The sequence below is a fragment of the Leuciscus leuciscus genome (assembly GCF_965113295.1).
Source record: "Leuciscus leuciscus genome assembly, chromosome: 21".
Taxonomy (NCBI): domain Eukaryota; kingdom Metazoa; phylum Chordata; class Actinopteri; order Cypriniformes; family Leuciscidae; genus Leuciscus; species Leuciscus leuciscus.
In genome coordinates this window covers 17,997,300-18,016,478 of record NC_138745.1, presented here as the reverse complement: position 1 = coordinate 18,016,478, position 19,179 = coordinate 17,997,300, and the positions used below count along the sequence as shown (strand labels likewise).

The 19,179-nt window shown below is 36.3% G+C and overlaps 1 protein-coding gene across 7 annotated transcripts in view; it reads right to left on the bottom strand.

Moving 5' to 3' along the window:
- The window catches only part of svild (supervillin d), a 122,985-nt gene that overhangs the window by 53,552 nt on the left and 50,254 nt on the right, over nt 1-19,179 (bottom strand). For 5 of the 7 annotated variants that reach the window (XM_082152662.1, XM_082152664.1, XM_082152663.1 and 2 more), the window contains exons 3-4: nt 16,181-16,215; nt 10,551-10,609 (exon numbers count right to left, since the gene is read on the bottom strand). In XM_082152662.1, the coding sequence (XP_082008788.1) occupies nt 10,551-10,609; nt 16,181-16,215 (94 nt within the window). The remainder of the gene's footprint in view (nt 1-10,550; nt 10,610-16,180; nt 16,216-19,179) is intronic. The other 2 variants (XM_082152667.1, XM_082152669.1) reach the window with 1 other exon arrangement.

Genomic DNA, 19,179 nt, shown 5'->3' with positions numbered 1-19,179 from the left:
GTGGTAAAATTGCTTACTAACCGTAGACGTGAAGTTAAGCCTATATCCAATTTTTCAACTCCTGTCATGACCATGTATAGACAGTAAACCCAGTAACTTTCATAAGATATGCACAAGGATTCCAGAAGGGGACTGTCCCTGATTATTAATTACTTGAGACAAATAATTGAGATTAACAGTTTGTTTTATGTAACCTAGTGTGAGATTAAAATACATGCTATAATACTTTAAGGCGGCATTTATTCATAATGAATTGCATGAAGCAATGGCTGAGCAGCGTAGCTGCACAAACCTATAGCGTGAAAGCCTGCCAGAGCCCGCCAAAATGGGCAGGGCTACCCCTCTATATAATGCAGGCATTCTGCCATAGGAACTCAGCTTAATTCGACAAAGTTATGCAGTACCCGTTCCTGTTATTAGCAACCGAGTACATTCACCATCGATTAATTCGATGACAAACATCTTCTCCTCGCTAGACTCTTTGTGCAGATGTGCAGCTGGAAGTGGCAGACCTGAGAGGGCACCATGTCTTAGTACGATCCAGTGATAGCATAGCAGCAGTGGTGTCCTACATAAGCCATCAAGGTGGACTCAGATCGAGACCTCTGTACATGCTTGCCAGACGCACACGTGCAGGGCACGGAGAGCAGCACACATGCCCGGCAACGCTCACTAATGACCCACAAATGGCCCAGCCTTCCCCTATACGCGCTTTCCGCCGGTTGAGCTGCTCCCTCAGGTCATCAGACAGATCAGGGAGGACAAACGCCCAGTCCTTCTGGTGGCCCCCTTCTGGCGAAACCAGTCATGGTTCCCAGAATTGACGCAGCTGCTCTCAGCAGCCCCGTGGCAAATTCCCCTGAGGAAGGACCTTCTTTCCCAAGGGCAAGGAATGATCTGACACCCTCAACCAGAGTTGTGGGCCCTTCACCTCTGGCCCCTCGACGGGAGCCTATGAACCTCTCCGCAAGGGTCCTAAACAGTATTTCTGAGGCTAGAGCCCTGTCCACTAGATCTCTACACCCTTAAGTGGTCTGTTTTCTCCAGCTGTGCACAGCCCGGAGTGAAGACCCGACATTCTGTGACATTTCACTGGCACTGGTACCCCTTCCACGCTCAAGGTCTATGAGGCGGTCATAACAACATTCCACGCTCCTGTGGCTGGCCAGTCCATAGTCAAGTCGTCACCTTCAGTTATATAGCGCTTTTAACAATATAGATTGCTCAAAAGCAGCTTTACAGTGATAATAGGAAATTACAGTTACAGAGATCGTTTTCGCTTTATAGCAGCTCTAGAATAAAGCTATTGTCCAGCAAAAGTTAGTTTTGATTGATTGATTCACTTCCGTTGCAAAGATCATTAGTTAATAACTTAGGGGCCGCTAACACAACACCGTTCTAACAGAAAACACTCAACGCTCAACCATATGCAGGAACAACCTAGTTGTTTGCTTTCTGAAGGGGTCCAAAAGGCTAAACCCACCTCGCCCCTCAAAGGTTCCTACATAGTCCATTTCGCTAAAGAACGCCCTCCTGCTAGCCATAGCATCGGTCAAACGAGTGGGTGATTTGCAAGTGCTCTCTGTGAGTGCTTCTTGCCTTGAGTTCGGGCCTCATGACTGTAAAGTCATCCTCAAACCAAGACATGGCCATGGCTACCTAAGGTGCTCTCTACTCCGTTCAGAGCACAGTTCATTACGCTCTCTGCTCTTCCCCCTCTGAGGGCGAGCAGGAGTCACATTTACTCTGCCCTGTTCGGGCCATAAGAGTATATAATGAGCGCTCTTCCCAGTTCAGGCAGTCAGAACAGCTCTTTGTGTGCTTTGGAGGCCGCACCAAGGGCATCCGGTCATGAAGCAAAGACTTTCCCACTGGATAGTGGATGCAATTGCACTAGCTTATGCCTCAATGGGCCTACAGTGCCCCATCGGAGTAAAAGCACACTCCACCAGAGGTGTGGCCTGGGCATGGTCCAGCGGAGTGTGTGAGTCTCTTAGTGTCGTACGGTTACCTCACCCCAATTTATCCTTGGCACCCTCTGAGCCCTTGTTCAAGCATCCTGGGCCAAGACCTTAGAACGATTTCTGCATTTGAACCATATCGATGGTGAATGTACTCGGTTACTAACGTAACCTTGGTTCCCTGAGATAACAGGAACGAGTACTACATAACTTGCAGTCAAATTGACCTGAGTTGTTATGGCAGATTGCCCGCATTAAATGCCCGCCCATTTTGGCGAGCTCTGGCAGGCTTTTACGCCATAGATTCGTGCAGCTACGCTGCTCAGCCATTGGTTGGTGCAACTCCACAGCTCGACCATTGGCTCATGCAGTTTCACTGCGTGATTCTATAAAGTTCAGTAAATAGGACAAAAATAGCAACGTCTAGCAACGCAGTACTTGTTCCCGTTATCTAGGGGGTCCGAGGTTACGTTAGTAACCAAGAACGTTTTCACTGATGAAAATGAGACGATAAGTCGATACATTTTTGAAGACAAAACCTGTAACAAAAATCTATTGACCTTTTCGTCATGAATGAGATGTTAGAGAGGGATGATTTGGGAAGAGATTCAATCACAAATAATCTTTGTGTGGTAGGAAGATTAGATGCACACATTTGAATGGTAATGTATCTACCGGGCAGGTTAATAGAATACAATTGCTGCATGTCTTATAAAAGATTAAAAAATTTCACCATCTGTAAGAAAGAGGAAAACGGACATATCTGGATAAATTACACATTTGAGGTCAAGGAAAACAAGACCATTTTTAAACTGTGTGGAGTGAATCTCCAGGAAAACAAATAATTTTATATTGGCTCGACAATGAACCGGGATAAATTTTATCAAGCATTTGCATATGGTCTGCCAATTTAAACAATAAAGCAACTATTTAAGCACAAGACACGAAAGAGAACTCAATTTGAGACGGTTGAGCCACCTCTCTAACTGCACGAGTGCTAAATGTATTACGCTTGAAAGGACAAATACACAAAACTGTCATTTAAACAGTCGGTTACGTCTAAAGTGAAAGTAAAACAATTGGCAGAAAATCAGATATACATCATTGGATTTGTGCATTAAAGGGTTAGTTCACCCTTTAAAAGTAAGCAATGTCAGAAACGGTAACTGAAGTGATTCTAGGGGTAATTTTAAATAAATAGCCATTAAAACATTTAATATTAGCATATGCTCGTCTTGTAAGTTTACGATAATTTTTTATATATGTGAACAAAAACAATTGTTTTTAAGAATTTAACAATTGTTGTCTCATTATCATTATCATACAAAATGATCATGACAGAATTTTTTCTACCCTGTCCGTCAAAATCATGGACAATGCGAAAGTCTAACTCTGTATTAGACCTACTTGGCAAACTTAAAGCACTATTTCATTTGTATCTTTGTTCTATTTTATCTTATTTAGTGACCGGTATATTTTAGTTGACAAAGTATTCTTGTGATATTTAATCGACTAAAACTAGAAAAATTATGTTATGTTAAATTATGTTTTCTTAATTTGCTGGTGTTTTTTTTCTACTGCCATGCCAGTAGACAACACATGTGCTGCAAATACTCACTATGCAACCAAATACACACTGCAAATAGCACGGAAATGTTTCAAGGGGACCCCAACAAGTGACAAACCTGGCTGGGACCGCTTATTGCTACTCATCAGTGGTGTTTGTGATGACCAGAAAGTTTTTTTTATTTTTATTTTTTTTTACATTTTTATATATGTGCATAGTGAGCATTTGTAGCGCATTTTTGTATCTGGTGTGTTTTCTGTGTGCATGTGTTTTCTTCATGCGTTTCTTTATTTTCGATGTACGTTTTCCATTCATGTGTGAACCCGGTTTCTATGTTCATAAAAGTTTTGCTTCTTTTTACAAATATAGGGACAAGTCAGTTTTTATTGTCTGGTTATAGACAGCATGCCACAGATACTGTCATCAGAGCTTGAACCCGGAATATTCCTTTAACTTCAGAATTCCCTTTAACACATGCAAGTAAGAAAAATCTAAATCATTCTCTTTTTCAAACAAGATTGTAACTTAATTATATAATACTTATACAATTATTGAGGCTAAATTAGCATCTGAAGGGCTGTGAATAAACTTTTCTAGTCAATCTTTGACATTGAAGATATAGCGAGCCTTGTGTGCATGCAGACCCAATATGTTCTGGCCTTCTGGGTACAAAAACTATGGTGTTTTCATCCAACTTCTCGAGGACACCTGGACGTCTTCAACTCCAGCTTGCAGACTTTCTTATAACAAAACACAGCTGCATTATAGCACTCCATTTGGGACAACTTGAGAGCTCAGCTGACAACAATCCATTTAATTTAGTGTAACTCCTCCAAGATCATTTCCTGCCATGCCACGGACAGATGCTGACATAATAATCATAGTCAGAAGCTTACAACATAATAATACCAACATAATAATACCAACATAAAAGGAAAGACATTGCCTTTGGGGAGTAAAGTTGAGTCTCATTAAACTGAATTAAAATTTATATTAAATTTTTTTTTTTTTTTTTTTTTTTTACTTTTCATAGCTGATCAGAAATCTAGCACTTTTAACAAACTGCTGCTTTACATTTCAGCAATTAAACTGAAGTGTGCCATTTTTTTATGTTAAAGTTATTTATCCTATTTCTCTCTGACATCAACCTCTGGCTAAATGACATGAAATTGATGCAGGACTACTTGTTTGTCTTTTACAGTTCACAATCAACTGCTATTTGCTTGTGCTATCCAACTTATTTTGTGACACTGAATTAAGCTATTTCCCGTGAATGTGCGAGACTTCCAAATCATTAGCCATTATAGGTAAGGTATAGGTATAAGTGCAATATCCAGTAAAACTATTTGCACTAAAACCTAGTGTGTTTATGATTGTAATAATAAATTAAAATAATATAACAGTTTGCAATTTCAAGCAGCATAATGCACTGTTTTTACATAGCTAAAATAACGAAGCGGATGGCACCGGTAGCCTTGCACATTCATGTTACAAATGGCCACATGTGCTCTTACGTTAAATATAAGGTGGATAGTCTTTGATGGGAGGAAAGCACACTTCAACATGAAGAGACTTCAATGGACCAAAATCAGTCCATGCAAACTATACAAGAATAATTAGTTTAAATACTGGATTGTTCAAGAACAAAACACCACAACTGTTCTGTCACAATGTAAATTTGTATGCCAACCCAGAAGGCTAATTCACCAATTTGAATTTTGAAATTTGAAACTTGTGAAGATGCATTTTATAGGAGGAGGAAGAGCTGGGAATTCTGTTTGGTGTCACTACTAGTGCTGAAATTATACATTCCACTTATATATCCTGTAAAATATGTTTTGTATGACAGTGAAAAGAGAGACAGAATGAGAGGTGACACATGGTGAATATGGAAGCATATGGGTAGCAATATTCAATTTGAAATGTAATATGCAAAATGATAATGCAATATGTAAAATGACAATGCAATATGTAAAATGGCTATGCATTTCTGTATTCGAATTTACATTTTCCATTACATTTGTGCAACGTTTGGAGCAAAATGAAAATGAAAATTCTATTATATAATTTGCATTTGCCATTTCATACACTAGTTTTAAAATGTAAATTGAATGCATATTTTAACGCTATAAGTTGCAAAATTTAAAATAAAATGTATTAAAGAAATGATTAGATCTGTTTAACATGTTCAAGCAAAAACTGTAGCAAAATGTCCCGCAATGAATGTAGCAAAATTCCCCACCCAATGCAAAACGTCGGCAAAATAGGCTCTATCGTTTTTACTGCGTTTGTGCTGTAAAAAAAAATGTTTGTGCTGCTACTGTTTTTTAGATATATTAGAATATTTATAGGTCACCCAGCCCCCCACATGCTCCAAATAAAATAGTCTCGTTCGTTTGTGTTGGTTTGTGCCGGTTAAGGTTTTGTTTGTGCTGCTTTGGTTTTTAAGATATTATTAGACATTTAATTACAGGTGATGGCATCACCAGCCCCTACCTGCTCCACATTCACACAAAATAGTCTTGTTTGTTTGTGTTTTGTTTGTACCGGTAAAAGTTTTGTTTGTTCTGCTTCGGTTTTTAAAATATTAGACCGAATTATAGACGATGACTTCACCAGCACCCCGACCTGCTCCAAAATAGCCTCAATCGTTTGTGCCGGTAAACATTTATTTTGTTCTGCTTCGGTTTCTTAGATATTAAAATAATATTTTTTTGGTCATTCTGAGGTCACTCAGCCACTTGTATTTGATTTAAAATGTTCAAATTTGTATTTAAGTTCTCCAAATGTGGTTTAATATGAATACTGAAGGATCTGATGCTTTTAGGTTTGCTCTCATTACAAGTGAGTAAATTGTGGGTTGAAGACTTTAGAATAGACTGGTTTGGTTTTATTTGCCTTTATTTTGACAGCATATAGGAGTGAGAGCTTCAATCATCTGTTTTGAAGTGAAGGTTCATTGGCTTCAATGTACAAACTTTGCACTGGCGAAGTTCTAAATGCTCCCAAGGCAAATCGTAAGCCCTGATGATGCAGTCAAGCATCTGCTTATATGATTTCCATAGTCCAGACGGGAAAGGATTAGTGTTCTGTCTCAAAAAGAACAATGTAATCTGCTATCCATTTTGTTTTTGCCAATACTTTCATTATATTCATAGCTTTAAGACACTTGTTTTTTAGTGATTTCAAATTAGGAATGAAAGTCATTATGATGTCAAATAGAAGACCTAAGTACTTGATTTCCTTAACAACATTAATCGGTTCTCTATTAATGAAGAGTTCTGGATCATGATGAAGGGATCGCTGGATACACAGTGAGTGCAAACTGTTTTTGTTTTAGAGAACTTGAATCCATTTTCAACTGACCACTGATATATTTTGTGAATACATAACTGCAGTTGCCTTTCAATTGTACTCATGTTCTTCCCTCTATAACAGATGCAGAGATCATCCACATATAGGCTGCAGAATATATTAGATCCGATGACATTCTCAATGCTGTTTATTTTAATGCTGAAAAGAGTGACAGAGACTCCAAGTTCTTGTTTGTGAATATCTGACAAGGTGGTTCCTACTTGGACTTTAATATATCTGCTAGTGCTAGCCAAAAAAATTGAAATTAAGATGGGTAATCCTCTAAAACCCATGTGGTAAAGATCTTTCAAGATTCCATATCTCCATGATGTATCATATTAGCCTGGATGCCAGCCGAACTTAGCCCCGCCCACAACATTTTTAGGTCGGGAAGTTCGGTCTGGATTCGTTCCGTTGAGGAGCTATTATGCCCGAACAAAAATTGTTCGGACCAATCAAATTGTCAGGGCAGGCTTTATACGATGATGGACAGATGAGCAACGTAACGTAATCATCCACGTCACCAATGAGCGCTTGGGTTGAATTCGTTTACAACACAGATGACTGCCGCTGGAGAATTGTTATTTCACGAGTTCACACTTACAAATAAGTCAGATAGAATAAATGCATATTTGGCGTGCTGTTTGAGGAGAGGCTCCGGGCTCGGTATTCGGCCCGAACCCAAAGTGCTCCCCCCGTATTCCAAGCTGTGGAAGAACAGGCCGAGAGTGAGTGGAGGGATGCTGAAAACTGTCAAGGAATGTTAGGTGAGTTGACAAAGTGAATAAATATATGCTTCCTCTCATGCTGATAGTGTAGACCAGACGGTCATTGTTTGATGACAAGTTGTTTGGATTGATTATTTGAACGTGCTCCTCTCGAACTTTGTTTATAAAACATTATGTGTAGATTCCGCCATCGCGTCTGTTATAGAAGATATCGACAGCGCATTGATTTTAAAAGAGGAACAGAGAACCACGATCAAGACATTTGTCGATCGGAAACATGAATGAAAAACATACGTCACTTACTCCGTTGCTCTGATTGGTTATAGGTCTATCCAATTGAGTGCAGAGGCATTTTCCTTCCTGGTTCGGTTGAAACACGCCCCATAATCAAAGCTCAATGGAGCAGTATCAGACTCACATTCTGACTGGAATCTGAGTATGACGACGTCAGGCTAGTATCATATGCTTTTTCCAAGACAAAAAAGACAGCGACAACATGTTCTTTTCTAATGAAGCTCTTACATCTCTGATGTAAGTTTCCAGTCGGATTAATTGATCCAAAGTGCACTTTCCACGTCTAAAGCCACATTGATAATACCTTATTTGTTTCTTCGACTCCAATGTCCAAACAAGTCGATTATTTACCATTCTCTCCATTGTTTTACAGAGGCAACTGGTAAGAGCGATTGGCCGATAGTTATTTGGATCTGTATGTTCTTTTCCTGGTTTAGGTATTGGGATTACGGTTGCTTCTTTCCAGGAGGGTGGTATTTTATGAAGGTAAAAGAGCAGCAAAACTTGAGAGCACGTAGATGTGAATTTGAGAACTTGTACAAAAAATATTTTGTAAAACATTCGTCCTTGTACGCAAACATTTACACTCACAGCTCCAATATGAAACCCTGTAAAATAAAAATCTGAAGCTGAATGTTGAAATTTGCACTCACAGAAAATAGTCACAAACCTGTATTCTGAATTTGAAGCTGCAGACAAGTAGTCACAAAGGTTTAAAATGCCATCCACAGAAATGCAATGAAAGACACAAACTTGTAATATATATATATTTGCATTTAAGAGGTTGTACTGCGAATGTGAATGCAAGATTAAATGCAAATATATATTACAAGTTTGTGTCTGTCATTGTATTTCTGTGAATGGCATTTTACACATTTGTGACTACTTGTATGCAGCTTCAAATTCAGAATACAAGTTTGTGACTATTGTCTGCGAGTGCAATTTTTAACATTCGACTTCAGATTTTTATTTTTACAGGTTTTCACATTGGAGCTGTGAGTGTAAATGTTCACGTACAAGTACAAATATGTATTGTACAAGATCTCAAATTCACATCTACGTGCTCTCGAGTTTTGCTACTCTTTTTCCTTAATAGTATTTGCCCAGAAGACCAGACAAAGCTGAAGTTATCCAAAAGAAGAGATAATATACTTTGGGGTAAGTGCATATGTGTATCAGACAATGAGAATATTTTATACAAAACGAAACCATCATTAACACAGTCCAGCATCACACCGTGTACTAACTACATGCGACGCATCGCCGCGACACACAATTTAAGGTATCTTTTCCATGTTAATCTGAGTTTTTGTCCTAACCAGCCGCAACGGCGACACAGGACTGTGTTTGTTGTTCCAGCGCGACATTGCAGAAAAATAGAAACTAAAATAGAATCGTAACGTGTCGCCGTTGCGGCTGGTTAGGACAAAACCTCTGATTAACATGGAAAAGATACCTTTTATCGTGTTGCGGCGTCGCGTCGCGTGTAGTTAGGAATACGGTTTTAGAAACGGTTTCTATTTTTCTGCGACGTCGCGCTGAAACAACAAACACAAAGTGTGGCAATGATAATCTCAGGTACTGTTTATGTGCTTTATTTTTTAAACGCATGCAGTGTGACTAATTTAGTGCTCCCAGCTTTGTAGCTGTAAAAGCAACAATGGATAATTCACCTTAGATCTTGAAATGAAACAAATGGAAACAAGAACGTTCAAACTGTGAACAAACAAGTGTATTCTTTGACAAAGAATGTTTTAGTAACTCAGTAGCCTATGTATATTTAATAATGTTTAAATAGTGTAATATTTATGAATTTGATTATGTAGCCACTTTGTGATTGCCGTCAAGATTACTTTCTGGTGTTGTGCACTTGCCGCGAGACTCCGCCCACATGCTGTTCTGATTGGCTGTGGGTTTTGATAGATTTTTACACATCTCTCAGTCACGTCGCGTCTCAAATTATACGCTGAAATCTTATCGCATCATGTCTGTTTACGACACGGTGTAATAATCTTCGGAAACACTACAATTTCTCCACTTCATCTGCCAGGGAATTTAACGCTCGTATCAGCTCTGCCGCCGCCATGTTTCCTTCCAACACCTCAAAATACGTAACATATATAGCCTATGTTTACCTGTTGCCGAGCCCCACCTTGATGCAGTGATTGACAGAGCGGGACGGGCCGGGGACGTGATCGGCTTGGAATGCATTTTCAATTGGCACACTGAATTTTGCTACATTCATTGCGGCACATTTAATGAAAATGCAATCGCAAGTGTCTTAACTTTGAGTGTAAATGCAATTAAGAAAAATAACATTTAAATGGTAATTTTGCTACAGTTTTTGCTTGAACATGTTAAAATATCTAATCATTTCTGAGATACATTTTAATTTAAATTTTGCAACTTATAAAGCGTTAAAATATGTGTTCAATTTACATATTAAAACTAGTGTATGAAATGGCAAATGTAAATTATGTAATTTCATTTTCATTTTGCACCAACGTTGCACAAATGTAATGGAAAATGTAAATTCGAATTGTCATTTTGCATATTAAATTTCAAATTGAATATTGCTACTATGCTTCCATAGGTGACAGGCAGATGAACTGTCCATTACAGTGCTTACAGATAAAGTGCACTTACTTTTAAAAGAGACGTCTTGGCAGTCATACCCGTTTTGGCGTCATCTGCTTTCCCGTCATCTGTCAACACACAAACACAGAGTAATGTCAGAATGTGCACAAAAGCACATTTCCTCATACTGCACACAATATCAGATGTACTGAGTGAAGTCATGCTCCCAGAAGGATCGTTTCACAGTTTGTTTTGGTTTTGATATTTAATAGAAAAATGACTCTCTTATAAAAGAGACCTTCACACATACACACTTATGCTCTTCTATAAACTCTTATCTTCAAGAACTTCTCTTGACCTCAACCCACTGTGCGAATGACCATACAAAAACCATCTGTTCAGTAAGAGCATGATAAGGGAATAGGGTTGGCTATCATTTGAATTATAGCAATTCTGATTCTGATTATGCTTATCCAATTCTTAATCGAATCCAAGTTTAAAATGTGGTAAAAGAAATGTCTAAGTTAAACATTGAGAACAAACATATTTATTCAGTGTCTCCTTTTGCAAAACATTTGGTTGCAGCTAAAAACCATGAACAAAAATCAGCAGCCTAAAGAACACTTACACAAGGAACTTTTGCCTATGGCTAACCTTACTAACTAATATAAATTTCAAACATTACTAAGGACAAGTACACAGTCAGTAATAAGATAACAACAAATAAACAAATTAACAATAGCTCAAATAAATAAAACTTAAAAAGATACAAATTAAATAAACAGTGTTTTTCAGGTATAGAAAAGTATAGAAGTAGTATTTACATATAGAATATAGTAGAGATGTGCATCTCCATAACCAAGGCCGATTTGATACGCATCTTGATGCATAGCCAAAGATACGATACGATACGATACATTAAAAGATACATATAAAGCAGCTACTGATGCGATACGATTCACCCCATTACGATGCAGTGCGAGCCGATTTCGATTCGATTCAACAATTGCTATTCAATGCAATACAATGTAATAAAAAAATAAAAAAAATGATGCTATACAATTCAATATAGTACAGATAGTTCGCTTTGGTTAAGACAGACAGCAAATCATAAATTAACTTAAGTGCCTTCTGACTTTGTGTGTTTCCAAACATTGGATTTGTAATTATTTGGTGGAAGATGCAGCTCTACCTCTGCCATGTTAATCTATATTCTATGTCAGTGTTCCCAACCTTTTTTACTCCAAGGCCCCCCTCTTCCGAATCATTTTATGCAAGTATCTGATTCCCAATCTTAAGTATTCTATTCTCAACTGTAGAAGGGAACGTGCGAGTTTGGATGATAAAGTCCTTTATGTTCCCCGGAGTTGTGTGATATTCTGGAATTAGATGAGAATGATTTTTTAATTCAATTTCAAATAAATTAGGAGAGCAAACAGGATGAAGAAATGTAAATTATACTGCGGGGCTGTTGAATGCGGAGTCTAAAGTCGTTCCAGACAGGTCTTGACTGCATTGCAGTTCCATATCACTTCGCCAAATGATTTCAGTTATTTCAAAAGGTCCTTACAGTTTACAAACAGCAAAAGATCCAAAATCTACAAAACACTGACCAAATAAAAATAACACAATAGAATAAAAATGACAAACTATTTCCATGTTTTTTCCTTGAAATTACATTCTATTAAAGCACACTCTTCTCCCGCTCTCTCTTTCTGCACACATATATACAGACACAAACGCACAGAAACTTGTCGTCAACACTGCCCCGCAACTTAATCAATAAAATGTTGCAATTGAAAAGCTACACATTTTTTCACAGTATCAAGGTAGTAACGTCGTGTTTGAAGCAGTTAAACTTAGTGTCACTATTAGTAGAGACGCTACAGCCAAACACTGTTGAGATTCACAGATATGGTAATTCGCACATGCTCAATCATCAATCAAATCAAATCATCCATCCATCCATCCATCCATCAATGTCTCTCTCTCATTCTGTAATAACTGCTCAAGCCTCCATTTCTATAGCTCTTAAATCACAATACACATTTTTTATTAGTACATTTGTATGGTTTTAGCGCAATATATATAATTGATACACTACCTTTCAAAAGTTTAGCATCAGTTAAATTGTTGTAATGCCTCATACTCAACAAGGTTGCATTACTGATCTGAAATGCAGTAAAAACAGTAATATTGTGAAATGGTATTAAAATGATATTTAAAAAATAACAGTTTAAAATGACACGTTTCTATTTTAATATACATTTTAAAATATGTCAAGTCAAGTCATCTTCATTTATATAGCGCTTTTAACAATGTAGATTGTTCCAAAGCAGCTTTACATTGATAATAGGAAATAAAAAGTAAAGTGTTTTGGCTTTATAGCAGCTCTAGAATAAAGTTATTGTTCAGCTAAAGTTAGTTTGATTGATTCACTTCCGTCGCAACAATCATTAGTTATTAACTTAGGGGCCGCTAACACGACACCGTTTTAACAGAAAACTCTTACTTTCTTCATGCGCAAACTTCAAAATCGCGAACCAGTGAGAACGCTGATGGCGTGCACATGCGTATTACGTGTTTAGTCTATAGGTATGTGTGTTTGAATATATGTAACTTTTTCCTGTGATTTCTAAGCTGAAATTTCAGCAGTCATTACTCCAGTCTTCATTGTCACATGATCCTTCAGAAATCATTCTAAATTGCTGAGTTGGTGCTCATGAAAAATTGCATATAATTAACAATGTTGAAATAAGTTGTGCTACGGAATATTTTGTGGAAAGCATGATAAAAAAAATAATAAAAAAAAATAAGGATAATTTGATGAATATAAAATAAAAAAAATCTGTATATTTATGTATTTACACAATTTCATAACAGTATTAATTTATTTAAAATTAAAATAAAAACACTTTTGAATGGTATAGTGTACATGTGTTAAGATTTATTTTCATAAAGTGCTCTGAAAGTGTTCTGAAAACAATGGTGGACATTTTGTAGTCCAGTATATTTTGATGGTTGAGTTAATAGATTTGACATGTTTAACTGTCTTAAAAATGTAATCTACATGTCACATAAATCACTAATGCAATTGTTTGTTTCATCATAAACCTGACTAATGAAATTACTGTGCAAAATGTCCTTGCTTTGTAATTCAGTAAATCCCTCCTCTTGTCATTCCATTTCAACATCTGTGGGGTGTAGCCAACTGTACATGACTGTACATCATTTCAAACATTTTTCATAAATACCTTTCATTTCGTTAAGGGTTTAACTTCAACTTTTTCGACAATGGAAGAATATACAGTCCACATTTAAGTTGTGAATTTCGCCTAACCCTGATGAGCACACGTGTTGTCATACTGCCTGAACTACTGTTACACAACCAGAAGAAAATTATGTTTCTGCTCCTAGCCTAAAACCTTTATGGAGTATCTTATTTATATTCATGGCTTGTATGTTGAGTAAATTGTTCAACAAAACATAATATTGGGAAGTACGTTACATCACAGTAGTAATAGCCAAAATACCAACAATATTTTACGGACTTGGGCGAAGCAATAAAAACCTGAGAGGTGCATTTCTCATAAGTGCAGTTTTATGTGTGTTGCGTTGTGTCTGTGTGCATCCATCCCTCTATTTAGCCAGTTGTTCTTTGTTTGGTCACAGGTTATAAAAACATGTATGGCTAATGTTTGTCTTGGATTAGCTCACTGTGCAGTGTGTAAGTGTCTATGTGTGCAGTAATGTATTTTGTGTCTTATTTTATAGTCCAGTATAACAACAGGGGAGGTCTGAGAGTCACACAATACAAAGGATTACTGCTGTTGAAACCTTTGTCAGTCAAAATTGTCAATCAGGCCGCTTTCACACCGTGGGTTGATTTTACAGTAGAATGGCAGCTGACTTCACAAAAATGTCCAACTCCTCCAGAGGCATCAATGATGTGGACAAATCCTAAAACCTGCTGAGTTCACACATTCAAATGAATGACCTCATTGCAAAATACTCTACAGCAGATCAGAGAAGAAAGCACTAGAATACAGCACACATAAACTGTGATCACTCAAACCAACCCATAAAGCAGGGGTACTCAAATTACATGGTTTGGGGGCCACTTTCAGACCTGAAAGTAATCATACTTTTATGATTATGTGGCTTAAAAATGTGTCTGTTCTTACATGTAGTTGGTCACATGTTGTTGGTTACTGAACATTTCAATTACCTTGTTTATTAAAGCAGTAATTCATTCTGTAAGTGTAAAAAAGAACCTATTTACTTTAATGCATATTCCTGGTCTTAATGTGAATGATTCATTCATTCGCATTAGACTTTGAATATACCACAAAAGCCAATATTTTATGGTGATACTATTAACAATAACCAATAAAAGTACAAAATTAATCATCTATTCCATGATGTGTTAAAAAAAATATATATATATATATATATATATATATATATATATTTTAAGTGAAAGTATGAAAAAAAGATTTAAATTTTGAGACTGCAAAAGATTATATTTATCAGTGTTATTAAATTATAAGTGTTATAAATATTAACTCTAAAGGTAATCTAAGTGTAAAAATAAGCAGAAAAGAGCATATATACAATTAAATATCCAATAGCCAATATACACTACCACTCAAGTTTGGGGTCAGTAAGATTTTTATTTTGAAAGAAATTAATACATACTGAATATCCAGCAAGGACACATCAGTTTCCACAACAATCTTAATATAATATCATATATATCATATTTAATATTTTATGATAATAAAATCTCAGGTCTGAATATTAAAATGAGAAATGTTTCTTAAGCATAAAATCTGCATATTAGAATGACTTCTGAGAAATCACGTGACACCAAAGACCTGAATAAAGACTACTGAAAATTCAGCTTTGCCATCACAGATATAAATCACATTTGAAAATATATTAAAATAGAAATTCACTATTTTAAATAGTAATGATATTTTAGAATATTACTGTATTTTTGATTCAATAAATGGAGATTAAGAGCATAATAGACTTCTTTCAAAAAAAATAAAAAATAAAAAATAAAATGTTGTATTGAACCCCAACCTTTGAACGGTAGTGTATATCTAATATTTTCCAATGACAATTAAAAAAAATATTATTGACATCAAATAATATTGACAGATAACAATGTGATGCAGATATACTGTGAATCCCTAATTTATTGTATTTGGCCAGGAAACACCTCATCTATATTGTAAGCAAGTGACAAGACAAACCTAGAATTCTGGCATAATGAACAAGACGTCTAAACTGCAAACAAATGTCAACAAAATCAAATATGACCCAACATACTAGAAGTCATCCAATTTAGACAAATGAAACACGGAAACTCCCTTTCCTAAAAAAAAAAAAAGAAAAAAATTAGATTGTGGTGTACAGGCCACTTGGGGGTTTGGGTCTACTTTGAGTAACACAACTTCGAACTGAAGAAGCTCTCAGCGGAACAGGATGGCTGTATACACAATTACACATGTGCACATCTGTGTGTAAGGCTGTTTGTGTGTTTCACTAGATTCTCTCCAGCTGTATGCGAGTACATCACTGTCTCTCTGCTCTTTTAAAAAGGGAGAGTGTGGCACAATTGAGGCAAGAGAAAGGAACTCTGTGTTTCACAAAGGGGCTCTTTGAAGCCAATGAAAGGAAAGGAGACTTACCCTGTGGCTTCTGGGCTTCCTCTGCTTCCAGTGGACTGTGTGAGAGAGAGAGAGAGAGAGAGAGAGAAAGGCAAAGACTAATGAGCTTATGAATTAATATGTGGCAAGCAAACAAAAGATGACACAGCTGCTCCTGAAACCTAATCACCGCTTTGCCGCCCCTCACGGCATTTCCATTTGTCCTGCTTAAGGCAGATAAGAATGGGAACTCAGTGGTAGATAAAAGCATGAGAAACCACACACTACACATAATAAATGATACACATTGGTAAAGGATTATTCAAGCACTGTAAAGACTAACAACAGGTCAATCTAGAACTTGTAAAGTCGTAATTTTCTTTACAGTCATGCAGGCTGTGTCATGGACATTTTATATAACACTTCTATGTTTGGATTTCAATAAAATCTGTGAAAAACAAATAAATCGTGAAAGGCACATATCTGAGATGAAACCATACATTTAAAAATGTGTGCCTTTTAGTTCATCAATGCTTTGAGACCATAAGCTAGTTCACACTTAAAAAGTGATGTGTGCAGCTATAGGCACGTTTTTGGTCAGGAAAATCATAGGAAGTGGGAAATATACACACCAGTTTTTTAAGCACATAGAGAAGTTTGAAATAAATTAAGGCGGTGAAGTTGTGGCTCCGGCATTATTATTCCCATTTAATTATTCCCATGTGTGGTTTGTACACAGCTGTTCACAAGTATAAATTGCAATGTAACTATATTATAATAATAATATATTTAATAAGATCAAAAGGTATCTAATCTAAAAAGAAAATACGCTTTTCATATTAAACAATACAACAGACATTTATAATTTAGTTTACCGCTTTCAAATAAGAATTTATATTACTTAAATTGATAATACTTAATACATTGATATAAATCACACATGGATTTATTTGATACAAATCTATATAATCTGATTTTATATAAATCTATATAATCTGATTTTATACAAATCTATATAATCTAATGTAAGGTAATTTATATTTATTTACAGTATATTATGTCATACCTTCTCATTATATCATACCTTAAACTTCTCTAATATGCACAAATCAAGCATCTGATAGACATTTGCAGGGTGTTCCAAAGGAACTTATTTTGTGAAGTGAAGTTCAACATATATTCACTATCCCGTGCTCAGTGAATAAGGAGCAGTGAACACTGCGAATGAACCCTGTTGATTGGACCCACAGCTGTGATTTATGCTGTGAAGCAGACTATTAAAAAAAAAAAGAAAAAAAAAAGTATGTGTATACAAATATATGTAATGTATATAAAATGTACACGTAGAAACCATGTTAAAACAGGAATAGAAACTACTAAGCAATTCCATTTAATTTTAGAACGAAATTCAAGAAATAACAGCACAAACATGACCAGCAAAAATATATGTCATTATAAAACCACAACTAACAGGAAAAAACACGTTTTTATCAGACAGCACATATGAGTAGAGGCTTATCTACACCCAAGGCAAGCACAAAGAGCCATGAACTACCATAGTAGAGTACTAGTAGAGTTTTCTTTTCCCTATGAGAGTTCACCAAAGGTTGTTACACAATGAGTCAATGCTCATACAACGGACATTTCTGAGAAACAAACAAAGCTTTCTGTGTTTAGAATGTACAAGTTACTGCTAGAGGAAAAATATGGCATAAATGTGTAAGAGACACCCCACTGGGGTGTCTTCTAAATAACACAACAAATTTAAAGGGATATTTACACAACGTCCACATTTCTTAGGTATCCAAAGTTTTTCCAGAAAATTACAAAAATAATAAATGTAAATGCTTACATATTGTTGTTTGCAAATATCTTAAATTGTAATAATGTGTTTAGTCATATTGGTCTTGGTATGAAGTTTAGAAGGAAGTTCACCTTCACCCAAAAAATAAAATTGTCATAATTTTCTCACTCTCATGTCCTTTCAAAGGCACATTGCTGTTATTATTGCAGTGAAACACAAAACGACTTTGAAAAATCTTCAAATGCCATGGGAATTGGTTATGAGCATTTGAGTAACATTCTAATCTGATTTTATAGCTGCAGCAGAGGGGGGTGATTATCAGTGTGTGAGAAACAGACCAAATATAAGTTATTCAAATTTATGTTTGAATAATATATTCAAAGTATATTCTTTTTGGACCTTGTCAGCTCATGATCACCAACTGCTGCAGTCCTTTTGTGTTCCATGGGGACAAAATACAACATGCAGTACAGTTTTGAAACAACATGAGGGTGAGTAAACAATGCTGATTGGCTGAAGACAATTTCTGGAAGGGCAAGAACTATCCTTTGCCCCAGGAATGTTCTGAAAATCCTTCAAAATGCACGTCCAACCGTGGCCCTGAACCTGACGTGTTGGGTTTCTGAGAGAGGTCAAAGGACTTGGATGCACTCATCCTGGCCAACAGAAACAGAGGAAGAAATAAAGGAAAAAGATGGAATAGGAAGTTTGGGATGGTCAAACAATAAAATTCGGAATAGAAGAACGTAGGAGAGAGCGAAGGAAATGAAAACATTTGATGAAAGAGTAGGTAAGGGGTTGAAACAGCATGACCCAACTCATTCATTCATAAAGAATGGCCTTGATATTACAGCAGCCTGCAGCTGAACCCTATTAGACATGCTGGATGTGTTTTCAGAGGACAGAATTACACAGGTACACATAATCCGGTTATATATTGATTCCCTCCCTACTAGTCATTTAGCACATCTCTATTGGGATCCATTTTACAGAGATTCTTCTCATTTAGTATATCTCATATTTTTAAATCGAACTCTAAAAAAAATTTTTTACCAACACTGTATTTTTAGCTTTCCTTTACCTCGAGGTATTGTGTCAGATAATCAGCCCAACATGGCCGCATTTGTTATAACACAAAACAGATGAGCAAAAAAAAAATCAAAACAAATCCTACATCCTTTCTGTTACCTTATAACAGTCAAAAGTTTGGAAACATCTACTTGTTGTACTTGTACAG